This window comes from Oryzias latipes, chromosome 17 (genome assembly GCF_053564925.1).
Source record: "Oryzias latipes strain Hd-rR chromosome 17, Olatipes_Hd-rR_3.1".
NCBI classification, from domain to species: domain Eukaryota; kingdom Metazoa; phylum Chordata; class Actinopteri; order Beloniformes; family Adrianichthyidae; genus Oryzias; species Oryzias latipes.
The window spans coordinates 24,259,816-24,282,913 of record NC_136253.1 but is presented as its reverse complement, the minus strand read 5'-3'; the positions used below and the strand labels follow the sequence as shown (position 1 = coordinate 24,282,913).

General features: G+C 37.0%; 1 protein-coding gene across 6 annotated transcripts in view; it reads left to right on the top strand.

Annotated features, from left to right (window-relative positions):
* Positions 1–23,098, top strand: part of astn1 (astrotactin 1) — a 339,165-nt gene that overhangs the window by 77,841 nt on the left and 238,226 nt on the right. Inside the window, exons 6-8 of one of the 6 annotated variants that reach the window (XM_020710964.3) lie at positions 7,403–7,552; positions 9,881–10,033; positions 16,726–16,893. In XM_020710964.3, the coding sequence (XP_020566623.1) occupies positions 7,403–7,552; positions 9,881–10,033; positions 16,726–16,893 (471 nt within the window). The remainder of the gene's footprint in view (positions 1–7,402; positions 7,553–9,880; positions 10,034–16,725; positions 16,894–23,098) is intronic. The other 5 variants (XM_004079140.5, XM_011486590.4, XM_011486589.4 and 2 more) reach the window with 5 other exon arrangements.

Here is a 23,098-nt window from a genome sequence, read left to right as displayed (position 1 = left end):
TACGTTCAATGCTATCAACAGAAGTTTAGGTTCCAAACACATTACAATTGACCGAGTGACAAGTAAAAAGAAAACCTGGGATTAAACTACACAAGCAATTTTTTGTTTCTTTATCTTTATTTGTATTTTTTTTAGGAATTCAGCTTATAAATACACTCATAGTGTTAGAGAAATGTGTATAGAAACTAACTATAAATCTTTTTTGGTTTGTTGTTTGTAGCTTTGTGAGTTAGTTTGTTTACAACTTTCAAAATCCCCCCCAAAAATTATCTCATTAAATTATTAACATTTAGTCTTTTATTTTTCATGTTCACTGTATTAATATAGCATATCCTCCATGTTGGGAAATCTTATTTCTTATCTTATCTAATATCTTATCTGACAAAAACTGTAGGTTTTTCTTCCGCTGGTGCTAAACACAAACACCCACACACACATTCACACCTTTTAACTTAACGACCTTTCTGCTACAAATCTGCATTCTACATAGCAAGCTTTACAGGAAAGAGGTGGCAGAGCGGGCAATTAAGTTATCTTTACGCTGTTTTGTGGAGTTTCTGTTGGGTTTTTCCGATCCACACTTTTAGAATTTGTCAGAAAATCCTCCCACAGCGAGATCATTGTCTGCAGCAAACATGGAAACAAGTGCCACCTTTTCTTTTCACTGCTTGTTTTTACTCTACATGCTGGCAAATTTAATTGTGTCGGGAGTTTGTTGTCGAAGAAATCAGAGTAACAAAGCCAGAAAACTGCTGATTGTTAGTGCTGAAGGTGACCATAATGAAACTCTGCATACCCAGTTGTTATCATAATGTATAATTTAGCAGTCAACTAAACTGTTATTAAAATTAATCATGTCTTCTCTGGAACCAAAGGGAAGGGTAAAGTTTAACAAAATAAACATTATTTTGGAAAAATCAGCTGATATAAATTAAGAATATTTCATATGTAACCTTTCTATTTTGGGATTAAAGAATAAAGGTGCTTATTTACTTGTTAAATAAAAATAGGGCACTCACCTTGACATGTTTTGATGGCATTTTACCCTCACTAGACTTATATACACATCTGTGCAATTTTCTTAATGTTTATGTGTTAATACCACTTTTACACTACATAGCAACAAAATGGAACCCAAATTCAAATTTTTTGAAAAGGAGACTTTTCAAGTGATTCACATTCACTCCTTGATTGCTTCCTCTGATCTGCACGTATCCCTCTCTGATTTCACGTATCTTGTAGATAATAGGAGAAGGTGAGTAATTGCAGCAAAGACAAACACAAAAACTTTGAAATCTGTTTTCTAAGTTTGTCGTTCTTTCTTAGCGCTGCTGAAGAATCTGCAGGCCTGAGTTCGAAAGTTCACTTTGGTATTTCTGGCATAGTGTTGATTCTCGTCTTTTAGAACTCAAACAAACTAGTGTGGGCATGACCTTTTTCTCTTGTTCTCCACAACACCACCACACTTTCTGACCTTCTGAGCATCTTGTTTGGAAAACCAAAATCCATTTTTAGATTTTCTTGTTGGTTTTAATTTTAGATTGTTAGACTTTTGATCTGTTCATATTCCACATTTAAAAACTTTCTGTTGACTTGTACTGTGAGCTTAGAAGGAACAATCTTTTAATTACTCCACATGAAAAGATAGAAAACAGATGAAATATTTCAACAGAACTCATCCAAACTGGTCCATGTGAAAAGCAGTGTATGTACAGTATATTTTGGACTATAAGTCGCTGTGGAGTATAAGTCGCAGATGCCAAGAAAATGCATAAAAAAGAAGAATAATGACATATCAGTGCTCTGGATTATAACTCGCACTTTTGGGAAAAATGTATTTAACAATATATGGGACCAAGAACAAACATTTCATCTTGAAAGGCAAATCACATGAACTGAATACATAATAGGCTGAAACTATATTTAGCTTGAATCGTAGTGGGAATTGAATTACTGTCTAATATAATAGCACAATATATGAACAATTATTCAGGTAACCATGGCACGCAGAACAATCTTACAAGTCAACTAAACTCTATATAATACTTTATTTCCCTAAATCTGTTAAATTCCTCATTGTTTGTGTCAAGTTTTGAACAACTGCACCGAGGCCGGTGGTTTTCTTCTGCAAATACTGACACACAGCTACAGGGCCCTCTAGTGGTTGTCAGTGGGAAAACAACAAACACTATTTGTTATCTATTACTTACATATTTGTCAATTTTTTTTTAAAATTTAACCTCATGTAAGTTGCACCTCAGTATAATACTACGTACCAACTGGACGTGTCACAGGTTCAAGAACACGCTGAATGTGAACGAGCTTTTAGCATATGGTGTTCACACTGGAATGTTGCTACCTGATACTATCACATGTACCTACAGTTGGAAGAGCAATCTACAGCTGCGTAGCAACTCGTGAACATGGGATCGATCAATACAGACCATGAATTTCTGTTTTTTTTTTTTTTTTGGATGCTGGTGTGCCGCGGGATTTTTGTCAAGGTTAAAGTGTGCCGTGGCTCAAAAAAGGTTGAAAAACACTGATCTAGACCCACTAGACAGTGCTCTGAACCTTTTTTCTTCAATGATTTGTGATCTTCACTGATGTCCATGGATTACATGAAATCTTTCCACCTTTATCCACCTTTGTCATGGTAGGGAGAACACGTCAATGGAAGGGTGGCGTCATCTAAGATATAATACAGTGATCATGAACTAAAGTCAAATAGAGCTTGATGTATTGCTTAAAAAGGAGTGGGAAGAAGCGAATTTATATAGTCCCACCCCTACTGAACTAATTTATTTTATAGTTTCACAGTTTTTGTAATTCGGTTCTGATCCGATAGATTCTTTTCAAGTAACAAAATGATTGATTATCTTTGGAAAACATTCATTTATGATTTCAGTAAACGGTAACGGTTAACCCATATGTAATAATCATTGATTATTATTAGAACACATTATCACAATAAACCTGTAATTATTGCTACACATTGCAGATCAAGTAAAAAATAACAATAGCTTATTGATTGTAATTTAAACATTTCAGTAATCATTATTACACATTACAATGTAATATTCATTGATTGTAATTAAAAGAGCTTTGATTATTTCACCACAATCAAGTTTACACATTTTTGGAAATCATTTGGAATTATTCAAACACCTGTTGATCCTTAACTCCCTTTTATCTTTATATTGTGAAATCAGAGTTTCTTTATACCTATTTTTGAATATTTGGATATTTGAACATTTTTTGAGCTCATTACTTAACCCGTTCCAAAGTTCCTACACCCCCTCAGTTTGTAGCCTCCTTCATTTTCCAAGAATTGTTTTAGTATATTGAATGGTAACGATTTCCCACTGACTCTGTATAAAAGTTGCACCGTGTCAAAATCCACAAGGTCATACAGTTTTAAAGGTCTAGCTTGATAAAATAAATTGTTTGTATGATCAAGATATCCGGCTTTATGTACAATTCTGACGGCTCATTTTTGAAGTAAAAAGAGAGGATGTAGTGAGCTCTTATAATTATTCCCCCAAATTTTTGTACAGTAGGTCAAATATGGTAATATTAAGGAGCAGTTCAGTAAACATCTACTGTTGTATTCTAATATATGTTTAGATTTATTTATGATTGAAATACTTTTTGAGACTTTAGTTTGTATGTGTCTGATGTGTGGCTTCCAACTTAGTTTGTCATTGACAACAACCCCTAAGAATCGGATTTCTGTAACACTTTCATTTAGGACATTATTTATTTCAATTGAGAGCTCGGTATTGGCGTTGTAGTTGCCAAAAAACATCACTTTGGTTTTATCTAGTTTCAAAGATAATTTGTTATAATTTATCCACGATTTTATTTTGTTTAACTCTATGTTTACAACATTGATAAGTTTCCTTGAATATATCATTTATGTATATATTGTATATATTGAATAGCAGCGGGCCCAGAATTGATCCTTGTGGGATACCACAAAGTATCTATGGTTTCTGATGTAAATTGATTAATCTTGACAAATTGTTTTCTTCCCGTTAAATAGCTTTTGACCCAAGTTAGCGCTAGTCCTCTTATCCCATACACTTCCAGTTTGTCAAGTAGGATGTCATGATTGAGAGTGTCAAATGCTTTTTTTAAGTCAATGAAAATTTCAGCTGCATTTTTCTTTTCCTCCAGAGCATTTGTGATTTCCTCCACAGCATCAATGATAGCCAATGACGTTGATCTGTTTTCTCTAAAACCATATTGGTTTTCATTTATAATGTTATATTTATCAATAAATGTAACTAATTTGTCATTGAATATTTTTTCTAGAATTTTTGACAATTGTGGAAGAAAAGAAACAGGTCTATAGTTTGTAAATTGGTGTTTGTCTCCGCTTTTATAGATATGAATCAATTTTGCGATTTTCATTTGGTTTGGGAATCTTCCAGTTCGTTATAAGTTACATATGTACGTTAGATACTTGGAGATACTATTAATGACCTTTTTCACCACTGTCATATCTACGTCCTCACAGTCTTTTTAGTTTTTACTCTTGAATTTATTTACAATTGATATCAGCTCCTTTTCGTTCACATCAGAGAGAAAGATTGAGTGTGGGATCCTTTTTATGGGTGGATTATCGTCTTTGCCGGCATATAACATATACACATGTTTGCATAGTCTTTTCTTTGGAAGTGGAAGCTTGAACACGCTTTGCCAAGCCGGGTGTGAACATAGCATAAGTCCCACCCCTGGCCAAACTATGTGAACACCGCAACTTATACTCTGAAAAATATGGCAATTGGAAATGCTGAATGAGTGAATCTATACTTCAATGTTTGATAAACACTCCTCTTTATTGGTGAGTAATCTTGGACAACTCTCAGAATTGAATGCATGTGAAAAATTATTATTTTATTTTATTATTATTGGATCTGTTTAATTTGTTCCTCTTGTTTGATTAAAGTATTTGTCCTTTTTTTTCTCTCTTTTCCTCATTGACACATAAATGGGAGATAGCCATGTTTTAAAAGACTTTGTTCCCTGCCAAGAAACACAACCTGAACCTGTGAATTGAATTGTGCTTAGTTATTAAATCAGACGTACAAAATGCATTTGAAACAATGGTGTCAACCAAAAAATAGAAAGGGCCTCCCACTTGTGAAGTAAAGCGATGCTAACATCTGCGCTGACAGATAGTCATGGCTGCCAATTATATTTACACAACATATTTATATCTTTAGTTCATGTTGTTGTGAAGCCATCAACATGAAAAGCGGATGAAGCTGCTGTGTTAGAAAAAAAAAACTCTCAGTCTGTCTCAGCGACTTTCCTGCCAACTATTTCCATCCCCCCTTTGTTTCTAAGGGATTGTCTCCAGTTTAATCACTCACAGCCTCTTGGTTGGGGATTTTTGAAGCTCTCTTCTCACAACAGTGCTTTATTACAACTTGCATGTATCCAGCTGAGGCAGCAGACCCCGCCGTCCCATTTAGTTGGTGATGCTCAATCCGCTAACACTTGTAAGATTGGCTTCGATACATGCCCTCTAAAAATGGCAAAAGCCAAAGCTAAATCACAGTCAACTGAGATCCATTATCGGGACGGTAGCGGGTGTTTGTTTATCAGAGTTTATACTGTCGTCATCATATTACTCCCTGTACTATATTTATAAGCCATTTAGATACCAGAGAGATAAGTGATAGCACTTTCATGCATGGTATAACACACATCTTATTCTTATTTAGGAGTGATGAGGATGAGGTAATTTTCCTTCTCACTTTATTATTTTTTTTTTTACATTTTAATTTGAAATCCTAAATTAGGAAAAAGTAAGAGTAAAAAAGATATATGCGATTTTAGAATATTAGTAGACGAGTGCCTTCCTCTGAAGTCTGTTTCCATTGATTTTCCAAACTTTTTCTTTCTTTTCTTTAACAGTATTTTTCCACACTCATATACAAGCTCTTTTGAATAAACATCTGCTGCATTGTTGCTGTGACACAGGTGTGTTTCAAGATTGGCTGTTCTATCTTATTGAATTTCAATAGGAAATGATCTTTGGCATGTAAAGATCTGTTTACAAAAAGATGACCATAAAAAAGGGTCCATAACCTTTGGTAGTTAGGCCCTGGGCCAATGGTGTCTTCCGTAGCCATAGGTAAATTAACCCCAGACCCAGTTGTGTATGGTGGCCAAGGGCCATTTAGGTGTTGTTTAAAGCAAAGGCGTAATTGATGGTAGTGTGTATTAAAATGTGACAAGGTATTGCAATGAATTGTAATGTAACAATTGTAATGTTACAGAGTACCTGCGAGTGAGATGGATCTTCACTTATCATCTTACTGTCTTTTTTTTTAACCAAGATCAGCTGATCTGTTCTTTTGAAAACTTCATGGGGTGTTTCAGGGATCTGGCCGTAAGCTGTGCTTAAATGCAATTATTATTAATGTTTAGTTAAAAGGTTTTTACTTTTAAGTATGCTTCATTAGTGGAAACAGCTTGATTTTATTAGCCCACTGCATTTGGTTCATGCCTCTTTCATATATCATTCTAGAACTCTGTAATATTTTGATTTTGAACTCTTCTGTAAGGGATTGTGTTTGTTAAACTTTTAGTACTACTATCTTTTATTTTTGTTTGAGCCATGCGAACTGTAATATGATCAGAAGTCTCAGCATGCATCATGTTCTAGGTCACTTAATTGCATACAACTACATCGATGCCAATTGGCAATTAGAACTAACATTTAACACAGACTTTATGAAGAACTTTAAAGTTATGCAATAAAAGCTTTAAAAAAAAGACAAAAAGCTAATTTGGTTCTGACAGTCATACTTAAATTGATGTTATTTATATATCGCTTCAAAGTTTATGAATTCACTCCAAATTAATGCTTAGTCCACAAGCAAAATAGCTACATTCGTGAAGCATTTTCAGTATTAATTCAGTATTAAAGGTTGAAAAAAGCTGTGGATATTGGTCTTTAACCTATTGAATGCTTAATCTAACTGCACTACCATGTTCCAAAGCAAAACCTAAATAAAATGGAATTCAGGATTTTGGGAAATTATTGACTAGAGATAATTTTTTTGAGATTTTAACTGCTTGTCTTCTGAATCCACAGTTCAGTATAGTGAGTGGGCGATACATTTTAAGAGTGTTTGGTAATACTAGCAGGATGTCCATCAGTTTGAGTCCAAGTTAGGAGAACTTTAGCCTCAGATTTAAAGAAAGAAAACCAATAATTCCCTCAAGTTGCCATGAGCTTTGGTACTCCAGTCTGGTTGCATTGAATCGCGAAGCCAGTTTTGTCCTCATTTCTCCCCCCCCAGCACTGTCCTTACTAATTAGAGGGCAAAGTGCCCATACCTTTTGTCTTCACTGGAGGTGTATTTTTGTGTGAATCCAACAGCGGGTTCAACTTTCTTGAACCCAGATGGGGACTCTGGGACGGAGGCAGACAGCGAGCCTCAGCTGGCCTTTTACACCGATCCAAACCGCAGTCGGCGCCGGAGTCGAGGTATGAGAAATGGTAACGCCAACAGCGCTTGGGGCTCTGGGGGTAAGGAGGACTCTACACCTACGGAGAATTTATCCCGCCGATGGCTCTGTCATTTCCACCAATGACAAGCTCGTACAACCATTTGGTGGTGATTGTGGGCTCATGTTTTTGGCTTAATATGGAAACACATAGACTATATATTCTATGGCAAAGTGTAAAGGTGTGTGCAGACTGCTGGTGAGCATGTTAACTGATCTCAGCACATCTGCATACAATCTTGTTGAGTGACATCAAACAAGATCGGAGATCAGAGGTTGGAAACACAATATTTGTTGCATCTTGTGCTATGAAGATCTGGAAATAATATAAAAATATTATTTCTAAAGAGGGCTGTATGGTGGTCTGGTGGTTAGTACAGTTGCTTCACAGCGAGAAGGCCCTGGATCGAGTCCCGCTTGGGTCCTTTCTCTGTGGAGTTTGCATGTTTTCCTTGTGCATGAGTTTTTTTCTCCGGGCACTCCGGCTTCCTCTCACAGTGCAGGAACACACTTTACTGGGTAATTGGTAACTCTAAATTGTTTCTTAGGAGTGTGTTGATGTCTGTATGTGGTTGTGGGCAATGGTCCATCCACGAGGGCACCCAACCTTTGCCCTAAAATGGCTGGGATACCTTCCAGCAACCTCTGTGATCCTGCTATGGATAAAGCGGGAATAGAAGATTGATGGATGGATGGCCGCTATGCTATTGCTGTCAAAGAAAAAACTGTGTTGCACGTTTTATCTGTCATCATACCACATCTTCGCAGCTTTGATATGCAGTAATGTGAAAGGGAGATACAGCAAAAACACAACAATTTTAAAGAAAGAAAAAAAGCCTTCAAAATAATAGCTGCTGTCATAAAGCGTTACAGGCCTCTACAAAGCCTCCAAGCCAATTATCCCTCCGTCATGTGCACAGGTGTCACAAACATGGCAAAGCCTCCAGAAGTGTAGCCAACACCTTTAATTGGAACCGCGTTGAAGAATAGAATACGGCAGTTGCAACAAAACCTTAACCGTGTTGTTTAGATCCGGAGGAAAGAATGATTCATGCCGCCTGGCAAAGTTATTTCTTGTCATTTATCTCTAAAGGAAATGAGCGAGATGAAAAATTTTGTTGGGATATTTTGTGAAGTAGAAAAAAAAAAGCAAAAATTAATGGTTAAAAATGTGAAAAATTGAGAACAAAAAGGTCAATAGTCCACATAGAGGGCTTATTTGCTCGATTAGACAAACATACTTTTAAAGTAACACAAAAAGTCAGCTTTCTTCATGACTCTTGTCTGTAAAATAACCTTGGGGTATTTTTTTAGGAAATTTCTTTGAGTATAACTCTAAAGCAAACTTTTTATGTATTTTCCTTTCTCTAATGTAAAAGTGAGCACAATCATGTGTGTCTGCAGTCAAGGTCAGTGTGTTTCTATGAGCATGCACGCGTGTGCGCATGTATGCATGCCCCTCCAGGTATGAGGTCACATATAAGACTTCCTCTGGAGTAAAAGAGATAAGTGAACAATTTTTAGTCAAGCAAAGAGAGGAGTGAAGAAAAGAAGGAATGCTGTAACTTTAATGTTTGTCCATGTCTTTATTTTTCATACACACCTTAGTAAGGATATTAAGACCCTGTTTAAAGTCCCACTACGATTATCTTTTGAGTTATTTTAAAGTGTTTCCAGTGATCTTTTAATTATGATTGTGCAGTTTTGGCCCAAGTAAAAGAAACTGTGTTGTTTTCTTGAACATAGTTTCTGCAGAGAAGCAGTAGTTGGTTAGAAATTTTCCTTTGAGTTGTGGGCGAGGCTGTTGGCACGGAGTAGGTCTACCCCTACTTCCCAACATCCATGCATTTACACTCTCTCCTGAAAGCCCAAAGCTTCCCACGCCCCCAACCTAACATTACTGGTGCAACAAAAATGGCGAGCAATATTCAGCTGTATGGTTTTTAGCCAGCTGTCAGCTCAGACGTGGAAAACAAAGATGAAAATGGATCTAGTTGTCTGAGCGACGCATAAGAAAACACTAAAAAGTGCAATTTTAGGTTTAATTTTCTTCCCATATGTCCTCTGTCATGAGAATAAGGGCACAAGAACATTTGAAAACATGATTTTCATCGAAGTGGGTCTTTAAAGTTAAATTTTATGTGACCACAACTGAGTCATGATTGCTATAAATTCTAAAGTATTGATGTTTGTCCAAAGCTTTTTCATTTGATTTTATTGTTTTGTGGAATGTTGTGCAGTATTGTATGCTGGGGTTGAGTGGGGACAAATGCAAGATTTCTACATGACAGATTTCTGCCTTTTTTTTTCCTTCCCATGCGCCCCTTCCCTCTTTTGTGTTTGTCCCCAGCAGCAGGATCTCCACGGAGTCCCATCAATAAGACCACCTTGACTCTGATCAGCGTCATTAGCTGCGTGACCGGCCTGGTGTACTCATCCCACCTGTCCTGCAACCTCTCGGTTCGAGTAATTCTCCATGTGCCGGAGCACCTCATCGCTGACGGTACTCCTCCACCAACAATCTCCAGCTGTGGATAAGGCCTTTCCTATCTGTACTGCTTGCATTCTCAGACCCCCGGGGTGCTAAGCTGGTGTTCTCCTGCTGCTCCCCAGGGTGTTTCAGGTCACCATACTTCCATTTTGTTAAGTGAGCTCTCTTTGTAGCTGAGCTTTTGATTTAGTTTTCTTTTAAAGTCAAGGGTAAATGCCAGGTTGACCACCATTTCGTTAGGCTTTTTTTTCCCCCTACCACACAGATGTGCCCTCAAGGCATCAAAGCATATTTCCGCTCTGCTAGAGAGACACCACTCTGTTACATTTTTCACCATACTTGTTTATGTTGAACCAGAATTTCAATGCATCAGGCTAGTGATGTGATATTTTGAGGCGTCGCAGTAACTAACCGGCCTTGTAGAAATGTTGCAGTGTGATAAGGTTCACTGATCTTTCATAATTCAGTTCCGAACATTGCAGTCTTTCCCACTGATTATGGGGGAGGGGTTTGGATAGGCATAGTAAAGATTGCGATATTTTTTTCTAAACTAGGAAACTGTTTGATCTACACCATTTGCTTAAATATCTTCACAGTCTCATCAGACTTGATTTCTTGTCACGCTGAGAAAAATTAAAATTTAGATTTGTCTATTGTTGAAAGATGCCAACAGCTGTGCATCTGCATTCAGATTCTTGTGGAGACGTAAGTCCTGCTTGTGTACGTTTACACTGTTGTCAAATTAGGAAGGCTAATTTGGTTGAGGTTTGCGTAAGGCAGAACAACAGTACTGCATTTGTAAACAGTGTGCATACTAAATGTTTACTTTTTTGGCAGCACTAATGGCCTTTTATGAGACTATGACATTTTAAAAGAAAAACATGAAGATGAAAATACCAATACCAAAAACAAGGTAATAACCTTAAAGTTTGTCCTACTCTGATCATCTTTTGATCTATTGTAAAAATATATCCAGTTGTCTTTCAATTATGATTATGCTGTTTTTAAGCCGTCATCCATCCATTTCATGCACTACCGCTAGCTTACAGGCTCTCACAACCGTAACCTAACATTACCAGTGCAAAAAAAAACGGCGAGGAATATTGGAGCTATCCAGCCGTACAGTTTTGAGTAAGATTCCAGCTCTGACAAGGAAAGCAAAGACTTACATGGATATATTTGTCTACAACTAGATACATCAGAATGGAGCGGAACAGGGAGCATGTGACCTGCCAATTGTTGCTTCTACGTCACACCTACAAGCTTTTTCCAACAGCATTTTTTTGTCCGCTCCTGATTCACAACAATTTGAATAAAGAAATACTCAGAAATGCAATTTTTTGTTTAATGTTCCTAAAGGCCATGTCACCATAGTCACTATGTACATGTTGGGCATATTGCATAGATGAAAACTATATCTAAAAGAATATGCATATGAAAAGTGAGAAAGGTTGTGGTTTTTTATGTGAGATTTTTACAGATGTTTCACGAATTAACCATATTAAAACCATGGAAGAAGTATGAATAAACCACACAAAGAGCAGGTGAACCTGCTCTTCATTAAATGTCTTCACTTGAAGAGCACTGAACAGAAATCACATTGCGCTAGGACCATGTCAGCACCTGCCGTTGCTTCATTTTATTTAGACAGTAAGAATCCCCTGTCCGCACCAGCTCTAAGTCAGCTGCAAGGTGCCAGCCAAGGCAGCCCGTAGGGGAAACCCGCCGTGATGTGGGACCCTTGACGGGAGCTGCAGCTGGGGAGACCTGTTCATGCAGTTCATTAAGCATGAACTCCAGTCTCAACCGACCAAAATTTGAACAGCTCAAAACCAAATTAACATAAAGACCCGTCGGCTGAAACCCTCGATCTGCACACATCAACAAATGACGACCGCAAGAAGCACTTATAAATGATGTATATCACACAAATAGCATGAAAGATCGAAATTTCTGATGTGGACAATGTGCAAATTGTACACGGCCTTTATACAGTATATGTCCTCCATCATGAGAAAAATTGCCACAAGAAGCTGTTACAAACACCTAAAACATGCTTTTCATTAGAATGGGTTTTAAAGACAATACAAAAAAATCTCAGAATAGACTTAGAGTGACTGCAGATAGAGACCATTGAGTCATTTTGCAACAAATACAAATTAGAACCAACCCCCCACATTTTGAATGTTGCAGTTTCTCCAAAAACCAGTGGAGGCAGGTTGCAGAAAGTAGCTATTTCCTATTGATTAGTATGTTAAAGAATCATAGTTTCCACAGAAAATAAGAGACGGTAGACCCCCTAATGTGGACGGTCTGGTCCCCTGTGTCGGTCTGGTCACTGATGAACTTGATAACAAGTTAAGGATCCCTGAACAGTAGCTGCCTGCGCAGCTGCAGCCGAGCCAACCTTCTCCTCCAATGACGACCACTGATTTGGACGTTGTTCATGACCGACAACATCAGCACATCCTCTGCCCAAGTTAGACTATGAATAAAGTAATCAATAATAAATTGATCAGTTCTTTTAGTGTTTGTCAATTTCTCTGACAAACTGCTTCGTTTCATTATCACAACATAGCAGAATGAAACTTTTCATAACAAAATCTACTTTCTTGTTATCCAGAGAAAAATAACGTGTTTTCTTGTGATAGTAAATGTCACTTGGAAACGGGCAAAGAAAAAAAGAAAAAAGATCGGCCATTTGCAGCTTCTGTAGTTTTGCCTGTAAAGACACACCATGATTCACAAGACAGATAGATAAAAAAAGAAAAAAAAACACATCTAGAAGACTGGTCTGGCTTTGGGGTCAGCTGTAGAGAGGGAAGAACAGCATGACTAAGAAAGACAACAAACAATGAACAGCAAGCATGGTGTGCCAGCAACTACAGATAGACCAATGCTCCCTTGGAGCTGAAGATGCTTGAAGAATAGAGCACAGAGCACACACTGCATGAGAGCAAAGATGCTCTGAAGGTACTGCTGTGTTCATGATTAAATATAACATACGTTTTAATAGAAATTCACTGTCCATTCTGTCGGCTTTTCCAGTTAACTGTAATCTATGAACAAAGTTAGTTTTGGGAGACAACATTTCTGATGCATTTCTGCATTGATTACAGACCATATCTGTCTGCACATTAGCACATTTGAGTTTATTTCATAAAACTATTCGTTTTTAAAATCCTCTTTTTAAACTAAAAAGAGGATTTTTAGACTTATGTAATATATACTGGCTTACAGATGTATTTATAGAAGCCATGATAATGGAGTTCTGTGCTGCATTAAAGCGATCATCAAAAAGGGCTAGCACAAGCAAATGGAAAGCCTGTGAGAAGTCATTAGCAAAGAAACAGTGAATCACGACTTTCACAATGACTGGGTTGTGAACTTTGCTGTTATATTAAAGAAGTTAAACAACAAAACCACTTTCATTTCTTCCTAAATATCACCATTTCTACCGTCAATCGTTGAGTTTTTGGATAGGTTGACAAAACTATTTGACTGTGTCTTTAAAAGAAAGAAGCAAAAACCCTGTTGCTTGCTCCTTTTCAGCATCAACTCAACTAAAGCACTATGAGATTAGTTTCAAATTAGAATGAAACATTTCAACGATGGCAATCCGCCTTGATTATCCACAATCACAGCAACAGAATGTTACCCTGAGGCTCAACGACTTTCCTGCGCTAATCACCAACAGCTGAAACGTACACGGGAAAGCAAACAGAGTTGGAGTGGCATGAATTAATACTGTCTAACTTACTTGTGGTGGTGATCTTGTTAGATTGCTTTACGCTGAGGTTTATTATGCCAGTATGCTTCCACCGTAGTTCAAGAACATTTATTAGCTGTGAAAAAAACATTGATCTGCAGCTTTCATTTCTATAACGGTATCACACATGAAGCATTTGAAAAGCACACTCTGTTGTGTTGATAGGATACCATTTTTAAGGATTTATAGTATTGCACCACAGGATTTAGTGCTTTCCTCCACCAATCTACACCAATTTGTGCTTATGAAATTAGGAAGTACCTGCTCATAAATTTGACTATAATATAGACAACATTGTTCTTGTAATGTGTTATTTGCTCTGATCATTTTTTAAATCTATTTTAAAAAGTTCCCTGTGGACTTTTAAATATGATTTTTGGCCAAAATAATAATAAAAAAAAACATGTGTCATTTTCTATGACAGTTTCTGCAGAGCAGCAGTAGTCCATTAGAAATTTACCTCTGATGAGTTGTGGGTGGTTGTGGGCGAACTGTTGCTGCAGAGGAACCCCCGCCCCTCTTTCCTTTCACCCATAACTGAGAGCTATCTGTTTACACTGTCTTCCACTAGCTTAATAGCTTACTGTGAGCAATAAAAGGGCTATCCAGCAAGTCAGTTTTAAACCAGATACAAGCTCAAATTAGGAAAACAAAAACATCAAACCAAGTCAAATCAATCAAACACATAATATAAAACAAGCACAACAATACAAAAATACCCCCCCCGAACCCAACCCCTACACAGAGCCCCTGATGCCATTCACGCCTCCCACCCCCTTAAATGATGGATGTAAACATTTGGCAAAGAAGCTGAGCACGGAAAAAGTTTGTTGGTGCAAATGTTAATCGTTGGGACCTCCCTTTCTGCGGATAACTGCATAGACAGCCAGATGCAGCATCACATACGGGGACCCAGCGACACCACAGCAAGGTGGCGATGCAGGTCCCCTTCTAGAGTCGACCCAGAGGGAGAGGATCCAACTGAGGAAGTTCTGGAAATAAAATTTAAAATAAAAGTGAACATAAAACGAAACCTAATTAGCTAAATAAATAGACAATTAACAAAAAATGTGAAATGAGGAATATTAAATTGAATTATTAATAATCCTGTGTAAAATAATAAAAAAAGACAAATAAGGGCTTTTTCAAACAACAATTTGAATTAAAGAAATCCTTAGAAATGCAATTTTAAGATTAAGATTCTTTCAAGTGTTTTATTTAAGATGCTTTATCAAAAAATACCACGACAAACACAATTTTTGAAATAAAAAGCTCTTTGAAATTTTGAAGGCAATGATGACACGATTAAAGTATTATTATTGTTATTTTTCCAATTTAATTAATGACATATTTAGTTTTTTTCTGTCAAATTCCCTAGATTTAAGGCTATTACATCAATATAGCGTAATATTATTGCAGTTCTCTAGATATTTGCTCTTTTTTCTTTTTCTGTTTTGTATTTAACCCACAGGTTAACAAAACCTTTTTGGTGTCTATATTTTTCTTTCAAGGTTAAATTTTCTTTTTTTTTAATTTATTTATATCAAGGTGAGCACTAAAGCCTTGGTTTACAAAACACCAAATATATTAACAATAAATACATACAAAAAGAATACAGAAAAAAAGTAAGAACCAGCAAATTGCAAGAAAAACAACAACAGCCAAAGTGATAAATTATTTGGCAAAAAAAGCAACAACAACAGCCAAAGTGATAAATTATTTGGCACACACATAGCTGACCTGATGAAGCAAGGACCGTGTTTTAGCCTACTATTATAAAACTATCACTTTTATGTTCAAATATAGCAAAAATGTGCAATCTTGGACTCAAAGCAGAAAAAAGTCACAAAGGTTGCATCATCTTTTGCTTCTTTAATGCCAATAATGTTGCCATAAAAGCAAAGCACAGGGTTCCAGTACCAGTGGAATAAAAAGACAAGTGGCGATGATCAGTAAATGTCATGACAGTTAACATTCCATATAAAACACACTCCGATCATCTTTTTTAAAAGTTATCTCAGTGGTCTTTTAATTATCATTATGCAGTTTTTGACAGAACTGGAAGCCACCACCCCTTCTCCTCCCTACTACAGAGCAAAACAAAGGAGGTTGTGGCCCACCAAGTGTATTTTCTACGTCACAAATAAGCTCTTTCTTCAACGAAAATGTTTCGCCTGCTCCTGAATCACCATGTTTTGAATAAAAAATACTCAGAAATGCAAATTTGATTTTAATCTTTTTTTATATGTTCTCCATCATCACAAAAAAGCCACAAGAACATGCAAAAACACCAAAACCACACTATTCATCGGTGTGGGTTTTAAAGGTATGCTTAGTGCTGCAGGCCTAGGGGTTCACTTAAATATTTTTTTGATGATATAATGAAAAAGTCTGCGTCCAATATGTTAAAGATGTGGCCCTGCAATAAACTGGCGACCTGTATAGGGTGTCCCCAGCCTTCGCCCGCAAGTGGCCGGGATACACTCCGGCAGCCCTGTGACTCTGAAATTGAACTAACGGATTAGAAGATGAATGAATGAATGAATGAATGAATGAATGAATGAATGAATGAATGAATGAATGAATGAATGAATGAATGAATGAATGAATGAATGAATGCATGAATGAATGCATGAATGAATGATTGTTAAAGATGCAATGGTCATCTCCACCTCACTCCAGCTTCTATACTGCGATGTGTCACCTTCATATTGACAGGTTTAGACAAGCCAAGAGCCAATAACACTTGCATTTATAGAGGCATGGGGACATCAATCCACAGAAACACCATTCAGATGATTAGATGAAAAACAAGAAACGGCTATTAAAATTAGCTTATAGTTTGTTAATATTTAAACAACCAGTGGAGGAACCATATCCAATATGCCGGACAGGCATTTACGGCAACAATAATCCTTTTTTTTGTTCTCCTCAGGATCCAGGTTCATTTTGCTGCAAGGCAGTCAGTTGGATGCCTCAGACTGGCTCAACCCGGCCCAGATCTTGTTGTATTACCAGCAGAATGCTAGCGGACCTTGGGTTAACGAGTTGTGTGGACGTCGCCTGCTTGATCCCTGTGAGCACCAGTGTGAGCCAGAGACAGGTAAGCACATTATGCATACTAGTTCAGCACAACACTAGAGTAAATCCTTAGAAACATCAGAAAAGGCTATGTTTTAAGTTGGGATTTATGGATTTATAATGTGGGTTTATGTTCAACAAACTGAAAAGAAAAGGTCCAAGATGTAAACCCTGGGGTACTCCGTGTAACACAGGCTGTTATAGGAACACCTAACCTAAACCTTTAAGATTAGATCTGATCCAACTGTGGACTGAACCTGACCACTTCATTTACTTTACAAAATGATGTTATGATGTTATCAAAGGTTACCTTCAGATTGCTTCGCACCTTTGATAACAGGTGCAGGCACAGCGCTGTGAAGCATGTCTGATCTCTGTCTCAGAGGTTGGTTTTATTTAAAATTCTTTTCAGTGAAATCAAAACTGCTTTTCTCTAGTTTCCCAATAAAAAGAGGATTAAAAACTAGTCTGTAGAAGATGTAAAATAATTCAGATTGCTGTTTTTTTATTAAAATAGATTTAACAACAGGTTATGGATTTCAGGCTGTTGGCATCTGATTTGTTTAAATATTTTGCAAAATTAGTTTCTAAAAAAATAACTTATTCTAAAATAACAAGACACATATTGCATTGGGGATTAGTTATAATGGTATACCTGCAAAAATACATGGAAATTGTTGATTTCCTAATATTAACATGAACAAAGAAGGCCCTAGAATGCCAATCATCTTTCTAGTTTTACAACCAATCAGAGTATGGACTTTAATTTTAGTTTCCCACATGCTTTCTTGCTCCTTCATAACCAGAGAATTCTGCTGATGATATTTCCTATTGACAGACATTTATTTTACCTTTTCAGCTCTATATTGTGTTTATAAGTTACGTTTTGCAGGTAGTCGAGGAAATTGTAGTCTGAGGTCTTTTTTTGACGTGGTATGATCATTTTATTACCCTGGGCTCACACTGGATCCAGTCATGTCATGAAATGACAGTTAGGATAGACTCCAGCCTACCTTGACGCAAAAATGGTTGAGAATTACATTTTGTGCACCCATTCATAATCATTACCTTTTTTTAATTAAAGTGGAAGAGCACACAGGAGAAAAGGCACATTATGAGGTAAACACCAAAACCGGCCCCATGTGTGTGTTCAAATCCTGTTGTTTAAACGTTGACTTTTTTAAATAATCCACAAATTCACAAAGAAGAGAAGAAAATGTTTATGAAACTTGTAATGCCTTTTGGCTAGAGGTGCCCTACATGTTAATTGGAATGGACCGGTCCAACAAGGTTAAGGTTGATTGCAGGCCGTCAAAAAAAAAAAAAAATCATTTATGGGATTCTTTCTTTTTTTTAATACCAACAGCCGATCCTCGTCATCAAGTACATCACTTGATTGACATGCAGAACCACCACTAAACTGAGCGAGCAGATATGGACTTTTTCTTCCTCGTAAACATCAGAGAGATATGAACGTCAGACTTCTAACTGTGGATGTAGCTGCTAATATGTCCTATTTTTTCTCGACCGTCACATGGTCAGTCACAAGAAAAGAACCTAGAACAGATCGCTTCACTATTGTCGGCACACCGTATGCTGCGCCTGCCATCGTCATGACAACTACGACCACACAGGTCCAATACAACAAACTGTTAAAGGAACAATGACAGAGGAACTTCTAGCATGTTGTAATCTTCAGAATATGTGTCTGATTCATTTTAAAATCTGGTGTTCATTAAACATTTGTGTTTAACTAGATACATTTGAGAACTATAAATTATGCTTTCACAATATAGGCCTTCGCCCTGAAGTAGTTGGGACAAGCTCCAGCATCCCCTTGTGATCCTGCACAGCACAAACTAGGAGAAAAAATGGATGTATGGTTTGTGAAATAATAAAAGTGCAGCGCACTTTTGAGGATTTGTTTTGAGTTTTGTTTTCTAACCCTATATGGATGTACATCTTTAATAAGTGGGACTGTTTGGAAGTTATTTTACAAAGTAAATCTATGTTTTTCAATCGTTTGCGCACCATACCTCACAGATTTCTTAAAAGATAACATTGTGGCTGTGTTTTTTCGGAAACTACAAACTTACTTCAGTTCCTATAATAGGATCTAGGGCTGTTTCAAGGAAAAGTAAGTCATTTTATCAGAAACTGCTTTTTTCAGGTAAATATTCTTTTATCTAAAAATACAGATAGCAAAAAGGTTGACATGAAAAACTGTAATTTTACCTCATTTTAATTAAAAAGTCTCTTCTAGTATGTCAAAAAGATAATTAGTGCAGGAAGAAAAACCTTACATTCACAGCAGTGGAAAAGCTTCCCTTGTTTTCAATCCATTATTTAGAAGCTCGGCTCTCCCCTGGGCCATGCACAGAAACTTCTAAGACCTTTATATGTTTCAAAAGTTGGACAAGTGTGTCTAATGCCAGCTCTTGCTGGAATTCTTTCTCCCACACACAACCAAGCCTTCACTCTGCCCACTCCTTCGAATGATTTATGTGGAGCTGCAGCATCAGAAAGCCGTGTTTTTCAAAAAATATTCAGATGCAATCAAAGTAAATGTTGTTATTTTTTTTATGCTCCCACTGATGTTACTTATATTGTAATTTAATTTTAATGAGAAAACATCTACCACACTTGAATGAGTTGTGTAGCATACATCCAATATATTGATGACTATCTGTGTACTTTTTAAACAAGCAGCCTGTGGTGCTTATTGGCCATGCATTTTTCCCAGCAAAAACCCCAAAACAATCCCATGAAAGCTTGAAAAACCAGGGGTTGTCAATCTTTACCACCCAAAAAGCCATTTGGATCAGTTTCCCACAGAAAGTAAAACACAGAGGGCCGCAACACCCGTTGGAAAACCCGGTGTTTCTAGTGGATTGCATAATTTCACTCGTTTTTAAAGTTCGTGAAGAGATGGTAACTTTTTTGGATCCTCTGTCATTTCATTGGGTTCCAATGAGAACAACCTATTTCCTGCGAGGCCACAAAACTAGCAAATATGTCGTAATTAACAAGCAGTTAATCCTGCTTCTCCAATAGATTTATGTCCACAAACTACTTTTTTTCTCCTCTGGATCGGGATGTTTTTGGAAAAAAGCTGTGTGTTTATACTGGAATGTCTTGCCACATTTGAGACTTTGTTGTCTGCTAATTCCTCATTATGTATTAGTCATACTGCTAAAGTTGTTGAAAGCAAACATATCTGTTAAAGTTTTAATTAAAAGGAGAAAAAAAATTGCCGTTGCACGCTTTCCTGAAAAGAGAACGAATAAGAACTCTGATTCATTTCTCGAACTGCCTCTCTGAGCCTGTTTACATGCCAACAACAGTCAGATAACTGAGACTAGTTGGATATTTGCATATTGTCTATTATTTATTCTGGTATACAGCACTTTGTATTACCTGTTATAAAAAAGGCAACATAAATAAAGATTGAAAATGATTGAAATAATCAGAAAATCATGGTCAACATGGTTTTCTAACCTGATTTATTTTAGAGATCCACATTCGTACATAATAACATTTCCTGAAAAGCCTCCTGGTACTTTCAGAGCTTTTATTTGTCTGGTCTTGGTAAACATCACGACCCCAACAATTACAGCCTTAGCTTTACTAAAGGGGAAACTAAAGTGAATGCAAAATCGACATGTTGCTGCTGGTCTCTGTCATTTGTGTGGAAGAAACTGCAGTTTTGTTGCATGACCAACACTATTCTGGTGTTCCAAGTAACTTCTGTCTCCTGCATTTGGTTTTCATATGAACTTATGTAAAACTACAAAAATATATCAACTAAATGAATAAAAAATGTTAAGAACTCTCTGCTTTTCTGAGGAAAAAAAAAGGCTAGTTACTCTGATAGTTCATTATCTCATTACTGCCACTATCAGATAGGGCAGATCAGGTCAAGTTCTCTTCACCAAAGAGGTTCAAAGCTCTGTTAGAATTGGACTGTCATTACAAAAAGAAAACATTTAAAATATGAAAAAATTTTCAACTTAAGAAGAAACCAAAATAAAATTCTTAGAAACCTTTGAACAAAAACTTTCAGAGTGTTCAGCTTCTTCTAAACTAAGAGGTCATCTTGTCTCTCAACCCGTGGTGAGCACACAATGCTTACAGGTTGTTGAAGATTCTGGTTTTACAGTAAACACATTGAACTACTTGGAGACATAACTCAGCTGATTTTGTTGCAGAGAAAAGCCGCTTTGCGCTGTAATGGAACACTTTACAGATGCAAAATGTTTCAACATAGATCCCCTAAACAAAGATTGAGATATGGCAAAGAGACAAAGAGACTGTTATTTAGGTGTCACTGGCGACAGCTCTGGAGTTATAAATTAAGCCTACTTACTCCTGCAGGCCCATTCAACTATGACAACAACAAAACAAAAAAAAAGTAGGAAAGCATATTCCGCAGTATAGCGTGCACTGGTATACATATATATATATATATATATATATATATATATATATATATATATATATATATATATATATATATATATATATATATAATTCTGGTTTCATCATGTGATTTTATCCCTTTCAACAGAAGACACAGTACACAAGAAGAAACAAAAAAAATATAAACTTCATTCATCACAGTTAAAATATAGGGATCTTGTTATTCGATAGCCATAAATTATTTGCGTGATAATAATGTTCAGTTTTGTCAAGGGTGTAGCACACACATGGGGGCGACGGAAAATGAGTATGTGGGTTGGAGGATATTGCGAAGGGGCTATAGATAGCTTAAATCCAATCGGCCTTTTTTTTCCCAGCTAAAGGCAGATACTGATGAAAACTGAGATGGGCTGTGACAGTATCAGTGGTGCTCGTGCGAGACATTAAAGAGGGGCAGCAGATGCCATTGCACACAGTACTTCCCTTCCTTCCCAGCTCTAAAGGTGGACTGGGCGAGCGCTGATGTTTGCAGGCTGTGTTCACCACCTTCTCTCACTGCCATGTGTCTGCTATGGAGGTTGTGTGGGACTTTAATAAGATGCAGAAAGACAGACATGTTGTCCCTCTGGAGATGCATGTTCCCACATCAAAACATGTTGGTTTGATTAATGTGACTGCATAATAGATCAATGTAAGGATGTCTGCTTGATGAGCTGAATAATTTTGTGCAGAATGACACAAGACGGCAAATACAAAAAGAAATCCAGACTTTTACATGGGGAAAAAAAGCTGTCTACACAAAATGTTATGGGTTGCAAGCTTTTAAAACTAATCTGTGCATTTAGCCGCAGCCTAGTAGACCTAAATAAACTACGAGGCTTGTAAAGTGGCGAAAATGTAGCCGAAATGCCAGGACAATAAAGTGTGAAGTTTAGTGTCTGGCTCCGTGCCTGGATATTGAGCAATTAGAAAAGGTAACACCTTGAAAGTGTAAAACAAGTTTGAGCTGAGTGCAATGACCTGAGAGTGCAGTGAGAAAGCAATTAAAGCAAGACGAGTCATTTAGTATTGCTCTGCAGCTGCATAGCAAATCTCATTTGCTGCCCAGGAAGCCTTTTTTCCCCTCCTTTTTTTGGAATGCAGTTAATGTGATTTTATCAAATCAATAATATAAAATTCTCTTTAAAGAGTTGGCCATAAGAGGTAAGAATGTGTTATAAAAGCTTTTTTTGTTTTGAAAATAGATGGAATGCATATGCAAAAATCTTGCCTCAAGTGGTACAAATGATCTTGAGAACGGACTAAAAATATTTTTAAAGTTTTGAAGTGGCCTAACCAGTCACTGGATTTTGATCCCAACAAGAATCTGTGGAGGAAACTGAAAGCCCATGTTGCCCAACGATAGCACTAAAACATCACAGTTCATGAAAGAATGCACCAACATGGCTCCACATACCAAACCTGGTGAAAAACATGCAGGAAAAATGTGACTGCTATTTTGCCAACCAGGGTTACATTACAAAATAATTAAGGTGTACAGTAATCCCCCCGTATTCGCGGGGGTTACGTTCCTCACCCCCCCGCGAATAACGAAAAAAAAGTTTTCACACAGAGTCAGAACCTTTTTCTGCCGTTTGGGTTCATTTCCAGAAGCTGAAGATGATGCAGGGCGTTTGGATGGCATCTTAAACGCCTAAACAATACTTTACAGTAAAGTACAGAGTAAATCATTTTTAAAAATTCGCGGAATGAGCGCCGTTCTGCGTCTCACGCTTGTGACGTCACGTCATCTGCGCCCACCCGCGAAT